A 19,059-nucleotide genomic window follows, 5' to 3' on the forward strand; every position below is an offset into this window, starting at 1 on the left:
GAGTTCCACGCTTGGGTCCACATCCAGGCGTAAGAATAGCCAAAGGCCACTGTATTAGTGGACTCAGGCCGCCATAACAATAAATCACAGACCAGGGGCTTAAACAGACATTAATTTTTCTCAAGGTCAATGTGCCATGCGGGTTGGTTCCTCCTGAGGCCTCTACTGCAGCTGAACCCCTTCTCTCCGTGTCCTCATGCGGCCTTTCCTCTGTGAGAAGTGGAGAGAGATCACTGGTGCTCTTCCTTTTTTTTTTCTTTTCAGCCAGCCGTGCTGCGTGGCTTGTGGGATCTTAGGTCCCCGACCCAGGGCCCTCGGCAGTGAAAGCACAGAGTCCTAACCACTGGACCACCAGGAAGTCCCTCTCTTCCCCTTCTTATAAGGCCACCAGTCATATCAGATTAGGGCTCCACCCTTATGACCTCATTTAACCTTAATTACCTTCCTAAAAGGTAATCTCTGAACACGGTCACACTGGGTGTTAGGGCTTCAACATGTGAATTTTAGGGACACAATCCAGTTCATAACTACCATGGAGCAGTGGAGTCTAGAAAACTCTGGGGGCCAGAAAGGAGCACAAGGAGGGTGTGGACAATTCCAGCTGGTGGAGGAGGAATTTACTACCCTCTAGTACCCCAGCATGGCAACACCTGGAGGCAGGGTTAGCATGAGATGGCTTGGGTGGGCCGAGACGCAGGGGCTAGAGGCCAGCCTGCTGGGGTGGACAGGCTCCTGCAGATGCTGCCCACTGAGCAGGAGTCCCAGGAGTCTCTTCCTGGCCGTCGCCAGATGAAAGGGCCCTGCTTGGGAAATGCAGATCAGGAGTGCTTATCTAATGAAGAACACAGACAAAAGTCACAGATGCCGTAGCCTGTTCCAACTAACTTCTGATCGCCACCCCGACACTGGAAACGTTATTTTCAGAAAATAGAAGAAACAGCAGCCATTCCCCTCTCCCCATTGCTTCTCCCTCCTTCTGGCCCAGTGGCAGTGGGGAGGCTGGGCTTATGGGGGTTAGGGAGCCCCAGAAGGAACCAGGGCAGTGCCACCCAGCAAGGCAGTTTTTAAGTGGTGGTTTTATTTAAACAAGCAGCTGCAGCATCTGTTTCCCTCTGCATGAGGCCCGGTTTCCCACGCTGGCCCTGGGGCCAGGCCTTGGGCTTGGGAGGCCCACCCCCAGGGGTCATTCAAGCCCTCGAGCCCCGGGGAAGCCCCACGTCTGTGGCAGCCACCATCCTGGTGCCCCCTCTTCCCGGGGCTGCTCAGCTGGCAGTGGCTCAGGACCTGAGCCCACGTAGACCATGCTCCTCAGGGCCCTTTCTCGGCCAGAATCCCATTTGAACCTCCCCATCCCCAGCTGCTGGGCTCATTTCCACCAAGTGACTGAAAACCCCAAGAGAGAGTTTCTGGTCAGGTCTGCCAGGTTCCACCTACAAGAGGGGGACGGAAAGGAGCCGGTGTGTGGACTGAGCCCTTGGTGACTTGGCAGAATTGGCCAGAGGCCCTGAGAAGGCCCGTCTTGGGACACGTGGCCTATGAGGTCCGGCCAGGCACTTGGTGCATCTCATCTGGTGACATGCAGAGGAGCAGCCTCGGTCCCCCAAGCAGCTGGTTTCCTTCCCAACCCAGACACACCTGAGAGACGCAGCAGGGCTCCATCTTCCAGGAAACCGTTTACGTGCTACCTGTCTGTCATGCCGTCTGGCTTCCCACCCTGGGAGAGCTGGGGTGACGCAGGGCTCTCTCCCCTGGTCTGACAGCTCTCTCACCCAGAGGTGACTCTCAGGACCGATCCTGCCCATAGACCCACGGCAGCTGCTCTGGGAGGCCATTTGGGCCTCTTCAAGAGCTGGTGTGTCTGTCGCCCCCTCACTTTTTCTGTTTATTTTTCCGGAGCTGTTTGTGACAGCTCATCATTAGCTTCATCATAGAAATGCTTCCGTTTAAGGCAACTGGGCATCCTTTTTTGTGGGGACAGGTATCCAAGCTCTTCTGGGATTTCTACACAAAATCCTGCCCTCCTTCATCTGCCCAGGGTATGTGTGTGACGCTGGGCCTCGGCGCAGGGCCTGCTCAGCTGGCCATGTCCAGTCCAGCAGAAAGGGAGCCAGCCTATAGGGATCAAGACACCAAGATCCCAGCCTCTGTTCTTCAACCAACTCTGGGACACCGGGTGTGTGGGGAGGCCTTTGCGCACCTGTTTACCCACCTACCAAGTAAAGGGATTGGATTAAGGGGCCTCTGAGGGTCTTTGAGGTGTAAGACCTCAAATTCCACAGCAGTGAACGGTCTTGCTCCCTGGGCCATGTCACTGGCCTGGGCTTGGCTGGACACAGCCCCTGCTCTCAGGAACGTGGGGACAGTCAGCTTGCCCCCCAAATCAACTCCTAGTAAGAGATGCAATGGCGCTTTTGCTTTTTTTGGAACAGATTTTCCAATAGGAAGGTAGGGATAGAGAGAGCTAAGTAGCCTTTTAGGGGCCAAATACTTGGAGGAGGGCCAGTGGCAGCCCTTTCCTTATCAGCAGGTGTCAGGTGGGCAGATGGCATGGTGTACATGAAGACCCTGGGGGAGCCTCGGGGTGATGGCCGACAGGCACCGAGCACGGCAATTGGGGTCCGAGTGGGTGTGGCCCTAGCTCGTCCTAAGCTGCATCAGCAGAGCCCACCTTGCACACCCCTCTCCACCCGGGCGTGGCTTCCCTGTAAGCTGGGTGGCTTTTTCTGTGGGCAAGGCTGGTGATGGCTAAGAGTGACCCATGTCCCGTCTGCTGGCAACAGAAAGGCCACACCTGGCAGCACCACCGGAAACCACAGAGGCTGAGGGGCTCGTGCAGGGCTAGGCTCTGTGGGGCTGGAGCCCTCCCTGCCCCCGGGCTTGGCACGGCTGGTGTCCCCTCTGCCGTTCGTCCCAAACCAGACGGCCCCATGCTCAGCGGGGCGACTGCCTGTGGGCAAGTGGGCGGCCTGGGCTGTCCCCAGCAGTGCCCACTACCCTCAGGGAGGCCTCCTGGACACCCACCTCTCCACACCACCTGCTTCTTCTTCCAGCTCCATTGCCCACCCTCAGCCCCAACCCAGTGGCTCCGGGGATGCTCCCAGAGGCTCTGATCACGGTGTTTCTTTCTACTGCAGCCATCACCACTGACACAAGTCGTCTCGGGGAACTTTAATGAAAGTGGCAGCTGTCCTTTCCCCTGTGGTGGTACAGACACGGCCGAGCTCAAACTCAGACATGTGGCTGCGGAGAGACTGCCTGCCACCTGCAGCCCGAGGCTGGGCTGCCCTCTGCTCAGGCTCCAGACCCAGACCTAGGGCCCAGACGGCAAGGCATCACTTCTCGTTGCCAAGTCCAGCGGCTGAGCCTTGTGGAAGGTCACGTCTGGCCTCCAGGTAATCACCTGCCCACCGGCTTTGCCGACCCTCAGGCCTGAGTGTCAGACGGACGACAGGGGCGCCCAGCGACCCAAAGCGACCACCACCACTGAGGCTCGGCAAAGGAGTGCTTTGACAGCTGAACAAGAAAGAGTGGTCGTTCCATCACTAAACACCACGCATCCTACATAAATAAAAAGCAAATAGAGGAAGGAGATGCGGGGAGGGAACGAAAATTGGCACAGACACTGAGAGATTGCTTTCCAGTTTCAATGCGACAGACGCAAATCATGAGACTCCAGGGAAAAAGAAACCGGGGCCAGGTCTAGCTTTTCTAAGTAAAGCGTGTTCCCCCTGCAGGGCCAGACGGGGATGGGAAGCCAGGCCAGAAGAGGCCAGGGACTGGAGGCCCGGGAAACCCATGGATCCCAGAGACGTGCAAAGCACAGAGGACCCTGCTCCCCCCCCCCCATCCCCCAGGAGAGCAGCGCTGCTTTAAAACGGTGGGTCTGCTCTCCTCACAAGAAAAAAGTACAACTAAATAAATACAGTATGCAGACTTAAGACCTTCGAGTGACTTCTTTTTCTGTCCCTGCCTCCGCAGGTCCGTGAGCAGAGGGTAGAGTTGGGGGGGCACGTGGCCCCCTGTGTGCCGTGACCTCGGGCAGGAGCAGCCCGCTGACACACCAGCTGAGCCTTCCCACCCCGCCAGGGACATGGGAAGGGTCTTGGACAGTGCTACCTGTTACTGGTCTAATCGCGTGACAAGCAAACGCCTTTTCCTGAGTGATGCCACCGCTTCCCTCCTCCGGTTCAGCTACATCCTCTCTTCCTGCAAGTCCAGCATGGAAGTTTCTTCTCTCCTCGCCCTCATCCCTTTTTTGAAAAAAGTGATGCAATTCTTCACAGACTTGTTTCTTCAAAATACTTAGTGGTTTCCCCAGTTCTCTTTCCTCTAAGTCAGATGGTCAGGAGGGTTACCAGGCGCATGCTGGCTTCCGCACAGGTGTGTGGAGCGTGGGGGGCTCTGTCCTTCCACCTGCTTCGGGATGGGAGCCCCTACCCTCGGCCCAGCCTGTTCCTAATTCCCCCCCAACCCCAATTCCAAATGCTCAGGAGACTTCAGAAGTGGCTCCTGCTGGAAACAGAGCTGGCGCTTAGAGGAAGACGAGATGCCGCTGGGACATAGATTGTCCACAGAGTACATTCTAATATCTTATTAGGAATCTGAATCTGTTAGGAAAAAAATTAGAAACTATGTATAAAACTTAAAAATATTCAAGTATCAAAAGGCTATTCAGATCAAAGTTTAAAACAAGCTGTCGGTAAGCTGCCGCCGCCCAGAGGAAAACTTTACAAAAGTTTGCTGAGTGTGTGTAGCAAAGAGCGAGGAATGAAGCGATCTGGGGGGGGGGGGGGGCGGGACACGATTAGGGGAAGGGAGATTTGGGGGTAGATGGGCCACAGGCCGGAGGAGGCCAGAGATCAAGGCCTTTCTGAGCTGATGAGGAGAGGGCGTGCCCGGTGGGGTAGTCGGGATGGTGAACAGGATCACTCTCCCTAGACAACCAGCCATAAAGTGCGCAGCCTGGGCCTCCCTCCCCTGGTGTCCGGTCCTGGACTTTACGCAGCTCCGCAGGGAGCTGCCTTCCGAGGGGCACGTGATCAGCAAAAACAAAGCAACAGGATAGAACAGGAAGAAGACCCATTTCTGCACAAATCCTTCTAGAAAGAAAGAAGAAAGGAGGTGAAAGGGGTCAAGCGCTACACAGCGTAGATTTAGCTTTTCAAACCTGTTACAAACAGGAGTCGAATTTCTAAGTCTGGGAAATCGAAACGCCCCCACCCACGCTGGACAGGGCCTGGCCCCTGGGCACGAAGCAGCAGCAGTATTTATTCAAGACACGATACCAAGGGAATCTGCTCCTGTTCCCTTCTCCCTGGAGAGGGTGCATCTCGACAGGTGATCCAGTAGAAATCTTTAAACTCTCATAAGTTAAATGTGTAAATACCACTCCCTTTGCCTGGTCCCGCCCAGGCCCGTGACCGGAGACACGAGGGCTGGCTTGGGGCGCCCTCTGGTGGCGGCGTAGAAAACCACAGTCTGAGGCCAGCCCAGAGTTCCCAGGCCCCACCGAAGGTGGGCCTGGAACTGCCCAGGCCACTTGGCCTTTTGCCTTGGGTAGTTGTCTCTTGGCAGCAACCTGGCCCTGGGGGGTGGCCTAATGACTCCTCTAGAAGGTTGGGTTCCTGCTCTGTGGATAGCCCGTTTCCCTAGGAGGTTCCCAGGCCGTTCTGCCGCCATTTTGGAGGTGGAGTTGGGCCTTTAGACTTCGGTGGAGAAGAGGATGCTCTGTCTCTTGCTGTCTGGGGCAGGAATGGCCTCCAGTTGCAGGAAGTACAGCAGCACCTGGACCTGCCGGGCAGAGCAGGAGGGGACAGCGGCTCAGAGAAGAGGCCTTTCCAGCAGAGCCCCGAGGGCCCTGCTGGTGACACAAGCCTCTCATAGCAAGAGATCTGGTTGCCCCTGGAGGACGGCCAGGTGGGGCGGGCCCTGAGAAACCCCACAAAGGTACAGAGGAGAAAGCGGTGGCCTGGGTCCTCCCCACTCCTCCCTGCCTCGTGGCCCTGGACAAGTCCCTCTCTAAACCTTGGACACCCACCCTGCACAACTCGGTGGGAACCACCGGCAGGACGCAGGGAGGGGTAGACAGAGGCCACCTGCGTAAGGCCGGGTGGCAAGGGCCATCGTACCTGGGACATGACCTCCAGGGACCAGCTGTCGGTCATGGAGATGGGTTGGCTGGGGTTGGGGGGGAGCTTGCTCTCCTTGTCCGAGGGCCGGAGCAGCGTGGGGCCGAACACCGTGGCGAGGTTGTGCAGGGACATCTTGTTCACTGTCTCCTTTTCTGCCACCCTGCGGAGGGCGAGGCAGAAGAGCGGGTGCTGCTGTGACACCACCTTGAGGATGGACGTGGGCAGGGACCCAGGCCACCCCGGGAGGAAGGGCTCAGCCCCAGCTGTGCAGAAAGCAGACCCCACCCTGGCTCTTCTGGGTCAGAGGGGCCCGGGACGAAGAGTGCTCAAGGCCACCAGGTGGAGGGGCCGGTTCTGGGATGGATGGGGGGCGGTGGTGGTGGTGATCTGAGCACACCACTCGCCGTGGCAGAGCGGGATGGGGGTGGCAGTGGCTCTGGTACCCAGAGGGGACAACCACAGACCGGGGCAGGTGTAGAGAGAAGGCCCTGGGTGCCGGGGAGTCTGACACCGGGGAGACAGTGGAGCACGGAGGACCCCCCCCATTGCTGCCTTTGGGGGTCCCGGAGCCCTGAGCCTCCACATAGGAGCTGGGGTTACCTTTTCAGGTGGTCCAGAAGGAAGAGGAATGTCAGGAGGTTGGCCTCCGGGAGTGACAGCAGCAGGTTAAGCATGCAGCTCTCCTTTGCCACGGGGTCTGAGAGAGCTGCAGGGGGCGCGGAGCGGTTACTTCTCAGGGTCACAAGCATGGGCTGGAGGCCTCTCCCAGGGCCCGTGTTGGAGGACACAGGACAGCCCAGGGCCGTCACCGTCCTGCCTCACAGCACTGGCCCCCACTGAGGATGCTGTAGTGGGAGCTGGGGTGGGGAGCTAGCCACCCTGGACGCCTTTTCTGAATCTCAAAGGGGTCAACAGCACCAAAGGGACCAGCGGCAGGAGGCGCCGGGCACAGCTGCCCTCCTGGCACACTCGGCCGTTCCCGCCTCCTGTTCGGAAGAGCCCAAGGCAGGGGAAGCCGGGAGGAAGCAGGAAGAGTGACAAGCAGGAGGGCCGTGAGGCCCCCAGGCCCCCTCATCACATCACCCTGTGCACCCAGGGGGCCAGGTCCTCTGTTGAACGGCCCTGGAGGGGGCCCATGCACCAGCGCCCCCCACCCTCCAGGTGGACTGGGGGTCAGGTCGGGCTTGAAGCCCTGCTTGACGGGGCCAGGACCTGGGGTAGATGAGGAGGACAGTGGCCTCCAGGACCCCGCACCCAGGCGTGTCCACAGCAGCGCCAGCTGCTGCAGCCTCTCGGGCGACTTGGAGGGACCGGGACAGCGGGCAGTCCGCTGAGGATGGGCAGAGGCCTCTCGGGACCGGCTTGGTCCTCGGTCCCCCGCCACACGCAGGGTTTGGGCTGAAACTCGGGCTCCCTCACCTCGCCCCTGACCCCCCTCACTCACCGATGCCCTCGGCGAAGTTGGGGTAGAACTCGTCGGTAAAGAGGGGCTCAGGCAGCTCTCGGAAGTAGAGCTTCAGCGTCCCGGCAATGGCGTTCACGTCCATCTCGCTCATCATCACCGACACATCCTTGTTGTCTGCAGAGAGCACAGACGTAGAACAAGGCCCACAGTGGACCCCGAGTCGCTTCTACCCTCTGAGCCACAGGCCGGGCCCATGCTGGCCACCCAAAGGGAGCTGTAACTGTGGCTGGGCCCACACGTCCAGGGCTCCAGGCCAGGCCGAAGTCCCGGCTCTGCCCTCTTCCACTTCCAGGACCCTCTGGGGTCTCGTGTCCTTATCTGGCAATTGGGGCAGTTCCACCGGCTTCTCTGCAGCCAGATGCACTGACCCCTGGGCTTCGGTTGGCACCTCTTTTCCACTCCCGGCCGGGGGCAAGCAGGCGGAGCCCTGGTGCAAGATGGGGCCGCCCCCATGGAAGCCCCTGGTCCAGCTCCACAAGAGCCATGCCCGTGTGGTCAGGACGGGTTAAGAACTGGCTTGTGCAGAACCTCCTCCCACAGTGCCATTTCCCTCTCGTTGTAACATAAACGGGCACGCCGGGATCTCGGCTTGGGCACTGTGCCCACACCACCATCCCACACTGCCCAGCCCGACACTCACTGACGTCAAAAGCCGCCTTCAGTGCCTGGATGTCGGTGGCCACTCCGGACACGCGGTAGATGCCCACTTCCTCCATGCCCCGGCGTTCGATCTCCTCCACGCACTGGCGCACGATGTAGGGCACCTTGGAACGCTCCCTCCTGCAGGGGAGGGGATGCCCTCAGTGCCTGGCAGCCCTGGCTCGGGCCGCAGTGGGGCTGATCCCCGCACCTCTCTGCACACCTGCAGCACCCGGGTTTGGGCACACCCAGAGCCTTCTGTGTGTTCTCTCTCTGTTCTGAGATCTCACGATTATCACTGCTTATATCTTATCGGGGCCTTTCCAACAGCCCCAGATGGCTGGACACCCTACAAGTCACACACGACCTTTGAGGGACAGTCAGGAGGCTTTTCTAACTGAGGTCAGCCACTGGAAGTCAGTTAAAAGATCCCAGGCCCTGGGTTAACAGGTGACTGCAAGGGTCCTGGAAAGCGGTCTGGTCTCTGAGTCGGGTCAGGGGACCCGGTCTCAGCCCTGCCCCCTACCTGCTGTGCGAGAGGAAAATCCTGACCCCTTCAGGCCTGGGGCAGAGGTGAGCCCTAAGCCCGGCAGGCAGCCGGGCCAGAGGACCAACTCCATGGGGCTGCCTCACACCAGTGCTCAGACTCCTGTGATTCTAACACTTTTCTCTTCCGCATCTTAACAACGGACAATTCCAGTAGCTCCAGGCAGGACACCGGGGTAAGAGCACTTCAAACACAGGAGACTTGCCGTCTGGAGGGTCAGCTTCAGTCTAGTTTAGTGACTGCATATGCAGGAGCCCGGCAAAGCTCTGTCCCTAGACACTCTGACAAGCAGTGCTTCTCTGGGGCACCTGCTGACAGTGCTCTCTGCTCCCGCCCTGAGCCACCCGGAGGTGCTGGGGGGGACGACTGGGGTGCAGCCGGGAGCAGGGAGCAGTGTTTGGACACAAAAGGTGTCCAGGGAGCGTCTGACGCAGGTCGCTGCCTGACGACCAGCGAGGTCAGGGCCCGGCCAGATTCCAAATCGGGGAAGCGAATGGATTCTGGCAGCAGGCGGCCTGTGTCCCTGAGAACTGCCCTCAAACCTACACACAAGCTTCTCCTGGCAACGGACCCGTGACAAAGGGGCAGCGTTTCCATCATTGAACAGGAGGCCTGATCGTGACAAATTCCGAGTGAGGGAAGAAAACCCTGCCGAGCGCAGCTCCGCGGGCAGCACAGGACGGGGGTGGGGCGCCTCTGAGCTTACGGGGACACCTTTCATGGTAAACATGGAGCACAGTGCTCCAAGGGCCTGGGAGGAGTCCCCGTGCAGTGACTGTGCACAGAGTAGGAGACCCACACCTGCTCTTTCCTCCAGAAACACCTGGGTAGGGGGTGCCCTTAGGGACAAGAGACGCATGAGCCCCAACCCCTCACCACTCACTTGGTGACCACGGCGATCTTGACTCCGAAGACGCCTGTCTGTTTTCGGGAAGGCATCCTTTTCAAGCTGAACTCTCTGCTGGTGAACTTGACTGACAGCTTCACTTCAATCTGCAGGTGGAGGGGGCATGACCCTCTCACCCTCCTGGTCCTCACAGCCTGTGTTTCCAGGGACCCCGGGAATCTCAGCAATTCTATCCACCCCCCCACCGGGGTGAGCAGGGTAAGGTCCAGGTGTGGGGTGGCCCCTAGTCCAACTCAGCAAGAGCCAGGAATGGTCAGGGTGATCTAAGGACCAGCTTCTGCAGAACCTCCCCCAACGACCCCATTGCTTCTCTTTCTTATATAATTCTAACAACAATAACAAAACACTAGAGAAAAAGTATAGAGAATAATATAACAAAAAGATGAATTATCTATCAAATGGTAACATTTTGTCCTACATGCCCAGACTTTTTTTGGTGTGTGGTAGTAGTTTTTCTTTTTAAGGTCTAAATCCTTCTGGGGCAGAGTGGCATGGACATTTATACACTACCAAACGTAAAATAGACAGCTAGTGGGAAGCAGCCGCATAGCACAGGGAGATCAGCTCGGTGCTTTGTGACCACCTAGAGGGGTGGGATAGGGAGGATGGGAGGGAGGGAGACGCAAGAGGGAGGAGATATGGGGATATATGTATATGTATAACTGATTCACTTTGTTATACAGCAGAAACTAACACACCATTGTAAAGCAATTATACTCCAATAAAGATGTTAAAAAAAAATCCTTCTGGGGAACTGAAGGCTAATCAGGGGTCTTAGTTTCTACGGGCAGACCCCAGGGTCAAGGCCCTGTCTGTCCCCATGATGCCACTGGATTGCCATTTGAGGAGGGATGCTCAGTGCCTGGCGGGTGACTGCACTCCAGCCACCAGGCGGACTCCTGCCTGCACACAGCGATTCTGCCCCACAGTGCCTCTGCCTCCTCCAGCCACATTCCCCCTGAGACACCGGCTCAGGCTCAGCCTCCTTCTGACTGTTTTGGAAGAGACTGGGACCACCCCAGCCTTCAGCAAGAAGCGGGTGCCAACACAGCCCCATGGGTACATACCCCATTCATGGCGATGATGGTCCGCTGCCAGTCTCTGTCCTGCAGGGCCTGGGGGTCCAGCTGAAAGCAAGGGGCCATGATTATCAGATGCCCTGGGGTCTGTGCAGAGGCCTGCCGGGCAGCGGCCCAAGCCTGCTACTTCTCCATGTCTAAGTCGAATCGGAGCCAGACCTTGGCCAGCACCGCTATCCAGAGACCAAGAGGAGTCCTGAGAGAGGAGAGGACCTGCTAGAAGCCCCCGGCACCTCAGAGCCCTCCTGCCCCCAGACCTTTGCTGCCTGTAGCCCAGGCTTGCCCCCGGGATGAGTCAGCAACAGCTCGGGGACTGTACCCTGCTCCTCCGGTCCCTTCCCAATGGGAGCTAACATCAGTGCTGGCAGCCCTGCCGTCCTGCTCCCTGCCCCCACCTCCGGCATCAGAGGTGCTTCATGCGGCTCGGAGGAGGCTGAACAGTTGATTTAAACACACTTCGGGAAGCCCGATTTCAAAAGCATCTTCCTGGGGGTGTGTCATCCAAGAGCTGGGGACACTGCCCCGAGCTCTGGCTGTGGGAGCCTGTGCAGGCGGGGTCTCCAGTCCAGGCCGGGCCCATGGCTCAGAGTCAGGCCCAGAAGGACCCGGAGCCCAGCTCCAAATCATGCCACTGGCGAGGGGCTGGACAAAGGCTCCCTGCAGCCCCTCTCGCTTCTCTCCCATAGAGCGCTGTCTGAGCGCCGGTCCTCGGCACCCTGCTGTTTAGTGTCACCTGACTGTGCTGCTGTAAGATGCCCTGACCTTCCTGGTCAGGCTGCGCGTCCCCTGTCCACAAGGGCACCATTTCCCCTGTTCTGGGGAGCGCATGTTCTATACCAGCGGGTTGGGCTGGACGAATAAGCACCTGGGAGCTCTTGTTAAAGAAATACCTCCCCAGCCTCCGCAGAATTGACAGCAGCACAACCAAAACCTGCCCAGGTGATTCTGCTATGAAGCGAGGCCAGGGAGCCACCACAGAACCTGGCACTCCTTGCACGGTGCCCCGGGATTTCATCGCTTGCTTTGGGTGATGGTTCATTTCTGCTACTAGAAAGTTGCTTAAGAGCAGGACCACACTTCCTGAGTGCTGCACACGCGTGCACCCCACCCCAACACATGGCGGTACTGCGCACAGCGTGCTCAGGACAGCCATCGCCTGTTTATCCACTACAAGGGACCCGAGAGGAGACAGCCACCTGGGCCGTGTGCAGGAGACGCAGCTGGAAAGCGAGGCCCCGAAGCCCTACCTCTCAGGTGTGTGCACCCAGGCCCTCCCCCTGCCCCCGCTCGGCACAGAGGTCATCACAGGTACTCCTGGGGGTGAGCCTTCCTCACCTCCCCTCTAGATCCTACTGGGTACCATTCGCAAGGATCTGAAATGCATGGACAGACTGACACAGACAAACAGAGGGAGGCAGAGCATCTCCCTCCTGGGCCGTGTGGTGACAGGTTCTCCTCCTCTTCCAGGAGGGTCTCGGGGGCCACACTCCTGGGCTGTGGGGACCCCACCCTGAGGGGCAGTCTGTGAGCAGAGAGCAGTCACAGAACACTCCCACATGGTGCTTCCCGACACCCAGGTGGGGTCACACCTCCTCTGGGGGAGGGTGCGTGCAGGGGGGTGACACCAGGGCCCTCACAGCTCTGGGGCCAGTGGAGCTCCCAGCTCTCAACCAGACCAGGTGTGGCGGGAGGGAAGGACGCGCACTGCTGGTCCCTCACCCCCAGCTCCCATGTCCTGGCCGCCCAGGAAGGAAGGGGGCAGGCATGGTTCTTCCTACTCCCAAGGAGAGGGACGGTTTCCCCCCACATCTGGCAGTTGTAAATAGGGAGACACGGCAGCAGAAAGATACCTTTCCTTTCCCTCCAAAGAACGGTAATCACTAAGCCCCTCTCCCCTCTCCTCTTCCCAGGACAGAGACTGGCACACACAGCCCAGCCCCAGCCGACCAGGAGAGGGACAGGGAGGGGAACAGAGCCCGACACCGGGCGGCAGGGACCCTGCCTGGCACCACCCACCCCGGAATCCCCGGCCCACCCGCAGGCCCACCTTGCTCTTGAACACGAGGCTTCGGATGTGTGTCCACAGGGCGGTGCCGCAAGCACATAGGTGCTTTTCGACAGAGGCCACCCGTCTCCGGCCTGCCCGGCTGGGGTGGAGGTACTGCAGGAAGCCCTGCAGGGCGGCTGCACATGGTGTCTCTCGCATCCTCAGCTCTGCTGCTCGAGGGGTTGGCAGCAGGGCGGGGGTGTGATGGACAGAAGCGCAATGGACAGGAGCGTGGCAGGGCAGGAGCGCGATGGGCAGCAGTGTGGCGAGCTCCCGGCCTCCTCTGCCTTTTGACCAGGCTTCTCGGGAAGCCCCGCCCCTGCAGTCTAGCCAAGGTAAAAGTTTCCCATCACCCCTGAGTTCTACTTTTTGTTTGTATGGGAAAAACACCCCCACCAGCAGCCTATTGGTTTTGGGAATTCCGATGCGTCACTATTTTCTCCAAAGCCCAGAAAAGCCAAGCTTCCTTCTCAAGTGGCTGGTTTCCTGTCGGTGACTTTGGAGGCGCTGAGTAACCCGTGTCTGCCCGGCTAGTCTGCCTCAGGGCAGACGTGCTCAGGGGACACTCCCCCCACCTCCCCGCAGCCAGTGACCCCATCACGGCAGGCACTGCCGGGGCTGGACTCAGGTGGGAGAACATCCCACAGCCCCCAGAGCACAGCCGGTTGGCCCAGTGACAAGGGGGTTTGGTGCCACCATCCACCCCCAGCACTGACATCCAGCCCCACCTCCACCGGGCCCCAGAGGCCGGGGCGCGCACTAGCCCCCAGAGTGCAGACCTGGGCCACGGCGCTGCCCGGGCGGCTCCAGTGGGAAGACGGTCCTGAGGCTGGCTCGGCTCCAACAAACAGAGCGTGCTGAGCAAAGTGGAAGCAGCATGAGAATAATACAACGGTGAGGCCGTGCCTCGGTTCCGTCCAGCCCCAAACAACACTCAAGGCTGGCGCGCTCTGTCCTGGGCTATTGAAAGCACAGGAAAGTAAACAAGTTGGGACCATGGAGGGGAGAGGGCCGGAAAACGGCAGTCGAGGGAAAACCCAGGGCCGCTGTCGGGATCTCAGCACGGAATGCGCCAACTGCTCAGAGACAGGGCCTGGGTGGGCACAGGGCCTGCTCACGCCTGTCTTCCCAGGAGGAAGGTCCAGGTCCCCGTTTCTCTCTCCTAGGGCTGGGCAAGGGGGGCCTCCGAGAAACAAATGTGGGCGGTAAGCCTGGTGGACGGTTGTCCCAAGGTCTGCCTGGAAGACGGTCCTTTGCGACCAGCCAGGGAGGCGGTGAGGATGGGGCAGGCGCTGAGGACCAGGCACTGCCCTGCCTGCTCTGTAGCAGACACGGTCAAACGGGTCACCGACAGACAACCCCGGGGCATCTTCTCACCCACCCCAGCTTGGGCGGTGGCAGGACCGAACTGTCCAAAATGGAAATGCTGCTCCCTCCTCACCAGCCTCATTGGAGACTGTAGTTTCCTCCGGGAAACTGTCAACATCCAGGATGGTCCAGCGGGGCCTCCCCAGCCCTCCCGACTGAGCCCCACGTGTCTGCACTGTAACCCACTCCCTGGAGTGGTCCCTAAGAGGGGACCAGAGACTCCCCCCAGGAGGGGAATCTGCTCTCCCGCTTCTCCTCTCACTCGTCTATTCTTGGGAGCTCTATTCTCTCCATCTTTAACTCCTTCCTGCCCTTCCCTAACCCCAACCAGGCCACAGCATCACCCAAAAAGACAAAGGACAGTGCCAATCAAAAAGACAGATGGTAACAAGGGTCAGGGAGGATGTGGAGAAACAGGAGCCCTCGGACACCACCACGGGGACGTGAGCTGCTGTGGCCTTTCTGGAAAAGCAGGGCAGCTCCTCACAAAGTTAACCTTGGCTGCCTGACCTGGCAATTCCCCTCATGGGTCTCCACACAGGAAGGAGGAAAACATCTGTTAACACACAGACCGTGCACACATTCGTGGAGCATTAACCGTCACAAGCCCAAGCTGGAGACGACCCAAGTATCCAGCAACTGGCGACCAGATGGATAAACAAAACGTGGTGAGCGGATACACGGATGAGATGTGGTCCAGCCAAAAAAGGAATAAGGTAAACGCTCTATGACGCGGGTGACCCTCAAAAACATTTTGCTAAGTGGAGGAAGCCAGTCAGGAAGACCACGTCATGGAGTATGGTTCTGTTTATAGGAAACACGCAGAATGAGCAAATCTATAGACAAAAAGCGGGTCAGCCCGGGCCTGGGGGTGGGAACAGGGCAAGGGTTTTGGGTGGATGGAAACATTCTCAAACAGGATTGTTGGTGACGGTTGTACAATGCTGTAAGTTACTGAAGATCATTGACTTACCTACTTTAAAGGGATGCATTGCATGGTATGTCAGTTAACGAAGAAAAGAAACTGGGCCCCAAACCGGACCACAAGAGAGCCAAGGAGGGACTGGGTCCCAGCACCACTCTCCCCACGGTGGCAGAGATATGCTTCTTCAGGACAAATCCCAGGGAACCCGTACAAGGATGTGCTCTTGTGGCTTTACATGTTCACAACTTTTACAGTTGAACATCTAAAATCCTCCTCAAATGTTCGTAAAAAACAATCACCACCCATTTTACAACACAGTCTCACCCCATTCATCTCTGACCCCCCACAGCACCTCCATCCCCATGCGCACAAGTGGCCCTGGCACGGTGAACGGCCATGTGGACGGAACGTGGATGGTCCTGAGATGATCCTGATGGCAGGTGCGACTCGGGGACTTTGTGACAGGATCAGCTGCCCCCTCCCCATCTCCCTCCTGCCCGACGGGTCTCCAGGGCTCTTATCCACACTTTGGTTGGTGTGTATCTCTCCTGCTAGAATGCAAGCGCCCTGAGGACAAGGCCTTCTCTGTTTCATTCACTGTGGTATCTCTGTGCCCACACATACATGCATATGATATGTAATGTAAACGTGTACATACACAGTGTTGTGCAACCATCCCCAATGTCCATCTCCAGAACCTGCTCATCTTCCCAAACAGGAACGGCCTCATTAAGCAATAACTCTGCCCACCCCACCCCCACCCCCACAGTGGCCTCTATTCTACTTTCTGCCTCCATGAATTTGACTGCCCTGGGTACCTCATTCAAGTGGAATCAGACAGTATTTGTCCTTTTGTGACTGGCTTATTTCACTGAGCAGAAGGTCCTCAAGGTTCATCCACGTAGTGTGTCAGAACATCCTTCCCTTTTTATGGCTGCATACCATTCCACAGTATGGTCGCGCCACAGTTTGTTTATCTACTCACCAGCAGCTGGTAGATGCTTGGGTTCTTTCCAGTTTGAGGCTGTCATGGGCTGTGCTGCTGAGAACATGTGTGTACAAGTCTTGGTGGTGCCTCCACATCTGGTGATGTTGCCAGGCACTCCCCTGGGCTCCCGGGGCACAATGGCCCAGAACTGGTGGTCGAATGGGGAGACTGACTGAGAGTGGGTATACCTCACAGCTTGGTGATGGCTGGAGTGTGGGTGCCAGGACGCCCCAAAAGGGGCACAGTTGGACCCCCTGGCCCATACCCAGTCCGGGTACAAGCTTCCCGGCTGAAGGAGAAGTCTGGGAAACCGTGTCCCACCCTGAGCCGGCCCAGAGCTGTAGTCTCAAATAAAGTGAGGGTCAAACCAGACACCCGAGGCCCCAGTCTCACCCGTGAGGCTCACGTGAGACATAAAACATTAAAAAAAAAAAATCACTTCTGATGCTCCCATCAGAACCTGAGCTGTGAGCTGAGCAAGACACACACAAGAGCAAGGCAAATGGGAGCAGACGAAATTCCAGGATGTGATAGCAAGTTACCCTCTGCGCAGAAGAGACGGGACATTGCACAGGGAAGTGAGGGAAGGAAAACTGAAGGAAGAAATTCACGATAGCGTGAGGCTCCACTTTCCCTGGGCTTTGCTGACCCTGGTGATGCCCCCCGCTCCCTACCCAGGACATGCTGGGGCACATAGAGCAACTCCTCAGACCACGGCGCCCCGTACATCCCCATGAATCTGGCTGCTCTTGGAGCTTAGGATGTGCTCATCTCCACCCAGGGAACCAGCCCCTGAAGCCCCAGACGCAATGACCCTCAGTGAAGGCGTCTGTCCTGACTCCTCTCTCCTCTGACATAACTGCACCATTGAGGCCACTGGCTGCCCCAGGCAGGGCCTGCTCCGCCTCGAGGCCCATCTGCAGCATCCTCCTTTCTGAGCTCTGGACCGTGAAGCCTGGGGGCAGCTGTCTTCTTGTCCTCGGGCTCCCCGGGGCCTGGCGCATGGAGGCCATCGCTCACTAGGGTGGCACAGCGGGCTCCTGGGGTCTGAGGACGGACAGCTCACTGAGCCTCAGATCTGGCTTGAAGAGGGAGCTCACTGGACCCTCTACACCTGCCCGCAACGACCCTGGGGCCACGTCCCCACTGGACAGCCTGTCCCTCTTCCTTCCTGGTCCCTGGCTGGTGCTCTGAGCTAACCAGCTCACCCACCCTGGGTTCTGGAGGGAGAGTCCCCCACCCTCCTCTCGCGGGGGCTCCATCTCTCGGGGAGGGAAGCGGGACCTGGCAACTCACCCAGGACAGTCACCTGAAGAGCAGGGGCCGAAACCTGAGAGTCCAGCCAGTGGTTCCTGAACCCACCACTCACCGACACCAACAGGGGGGTAAAAACACATGGATCCGGAACCCTAACCTGGGGGACTGGGACCTAGCTCCCCAGATGATACTGACACCTCTGGCCCAGGCAGGTGTGTCCGATTTCCATCCCTGGCCCCTTGGGGCCCGCTGACCCCTGGCTGGCTTCCACTTCTACACGGCGCCCCTCGGACACTCTGGGGTACTGCACCTTCCCGCCTCATGGGAAGGGCTCTCCACTCAGCTTCCGAGTTAAGGTGTGTACCTGGGGCAGGGAGCACCTGGGGGATGTAGGCATGCGTCGCTCCCCCAACCCCGCAGCAGGACACGCAGGGCCACACACCCCTCGCACATGGCCCGGCTCGGAAGGCACCTGGATTTACTGGGAAAAGCCCCAACGCAGGAAGACTGGGCCCCGGGAGTCATGGACGCCGTCCCCGAGGTGGACCCTCCACAGAAAAAAGGCATCCGTGGGGGGGAGGGGGAGGGAGAAAGAGGCCTGGCTGGGGTCCCAGGGTGTCGCTGGCATGACCACCCTCCCCTGACTTCCTTCTTTCTTCCTCCTGAGGATCCCGACTCATAAACAAGGTCCCCCCCTGGCCGCCTACAGCCTGAGTCACCAATGTCCCTCCTGCCCCTCTGGGATCCCCCCCGGGGTGATGATGGCTCAAGAGTGGGGTTTCCCACCGTGTCTCCCAGGGAAGCAGAGATGAGGGGGTGGAGCCAAAGCCAGCCTTGTCCACTAGCAACAGTGACGACAAATAATAATAGTAATAGCAGCAGCTGACACTGAAGGCCCCCACGCACAGCTCCACGCCCCCCACCCATTTACAGGTGAGGAAACGAGTTTGGGCGGACACAGCTATGACTCACCCCAGGTCCCAGGAGGTGCAGTGGGGGTGGGGGACTTGACAGTCTCTCCTTGACTCAAATCTACAGGCTTCTCAGGGCTGCCTTCCAACTGCAAGCATCCCTCATTTTTCTGTGCTCTGCAGATACTGTGTTTTTACAAACTGAAGGTTTGTGGCAACCCTGCATTGTTAGATGCTGCTTGGCATATTTCAGCAATAAAGTATTTTTTAATTAAGGTACTTACGTTGTTTTTTCAGACATAATGCTATTGCACACTTAGACTTCAGTACAGTGTAAACATAACCTTTATACACACTGGGAGACCAGAAAATTCCCATGACTCGCTTTACTGCAGTATGTCTGAGGTATGCCTGTAGGTCTTATCCCTGGGGCATGTCCTCAAGAGGCCAATTTTAGCAAGAATCCTGCGAAGTCAGTTTAGCAAGAATCCCCCATCCTCGCTCGATATCTAAGCAACCTCGACATCTGACCAAGCTACTCACTCCCCACCGTCCCCTGGTGATGTCTGATCACCTGGGCCTGTCTTTAGCAAGAATCCCATTAGGTCGGCTTAGCCAGAAACCCCCTTGGCCCTGGTGTTATCTTACTACCACCATTACTGATGTTCTCAGTCATTTTCCATCTGTTCCCTGTCCCCCGGGCGGTAAATTCCCACCTTTCCTTGTTTTCAGAGCTGAGCCCCATCTCTCTCCTATTTCGACAGCCCCCTGGAATGAAGTCCGCATTGCTGGTTT

General features: G+C 58.2%; 1 protein-coding gene across 2 annotated transcripts in view; it reads right to left on the bottom strand.

The window, feature by feature from the left end:
• Positions 1–1,988: 1,988 nt before the first annotated feature.
• The window catches only part of BCR (BCR activator of RhoGEF and GTPase), a 101,755-nt gene continuing 84,684 nt past the window's right edge, over positions 1,989–19,059 (bottom strand). For both annotated transcript variants that reach the window (XM_079943312.1, XM_079943313.1), the window contains exons 17-23: positions 10,757–10,816; positions 9,666–9,775; positions 8,237–8,376; positions 7,576–7,710; positions 6,732–6,837; positions 6,129–6,291; positions 1,989–5,790 (exon numbers count right to left, since the gene is read on the bottom strand). In XM_079943312.1, the coding sequence (XP_079799438.1) occupies positions 5,701–5,790; positions 6,129–6,291; positions 6,732–6,837; positions 7,576–7,710; positions 8,237–8,376; positions 9,666–9,775; positions 10,757–10,816 (804 nt within the window). In that variant the 3' untranslated portion in view covers positions 1,989–5,700. The remainder of the gene's footprint in view (positions 5,791–6,128; positions 6,292–6,731; positions 6,838–7,575; positions 7,711–8,236; positions 8,377–9,665; positions 9,776–10,756; positions 10,817–19,059) is intronic.

Source organism: Stenella coeruleoalba, assembly GCF_951394435.1.
Source record: "Stenella coeruleoalba genome assembly, chromosome: 14".
Taxonomy (NCBI): Eukaryota; Metazoa; Chordata; class Mammalia; order Artiodactyla; family Delphinidae; genus Stenella; species Stenella coeruleoalba.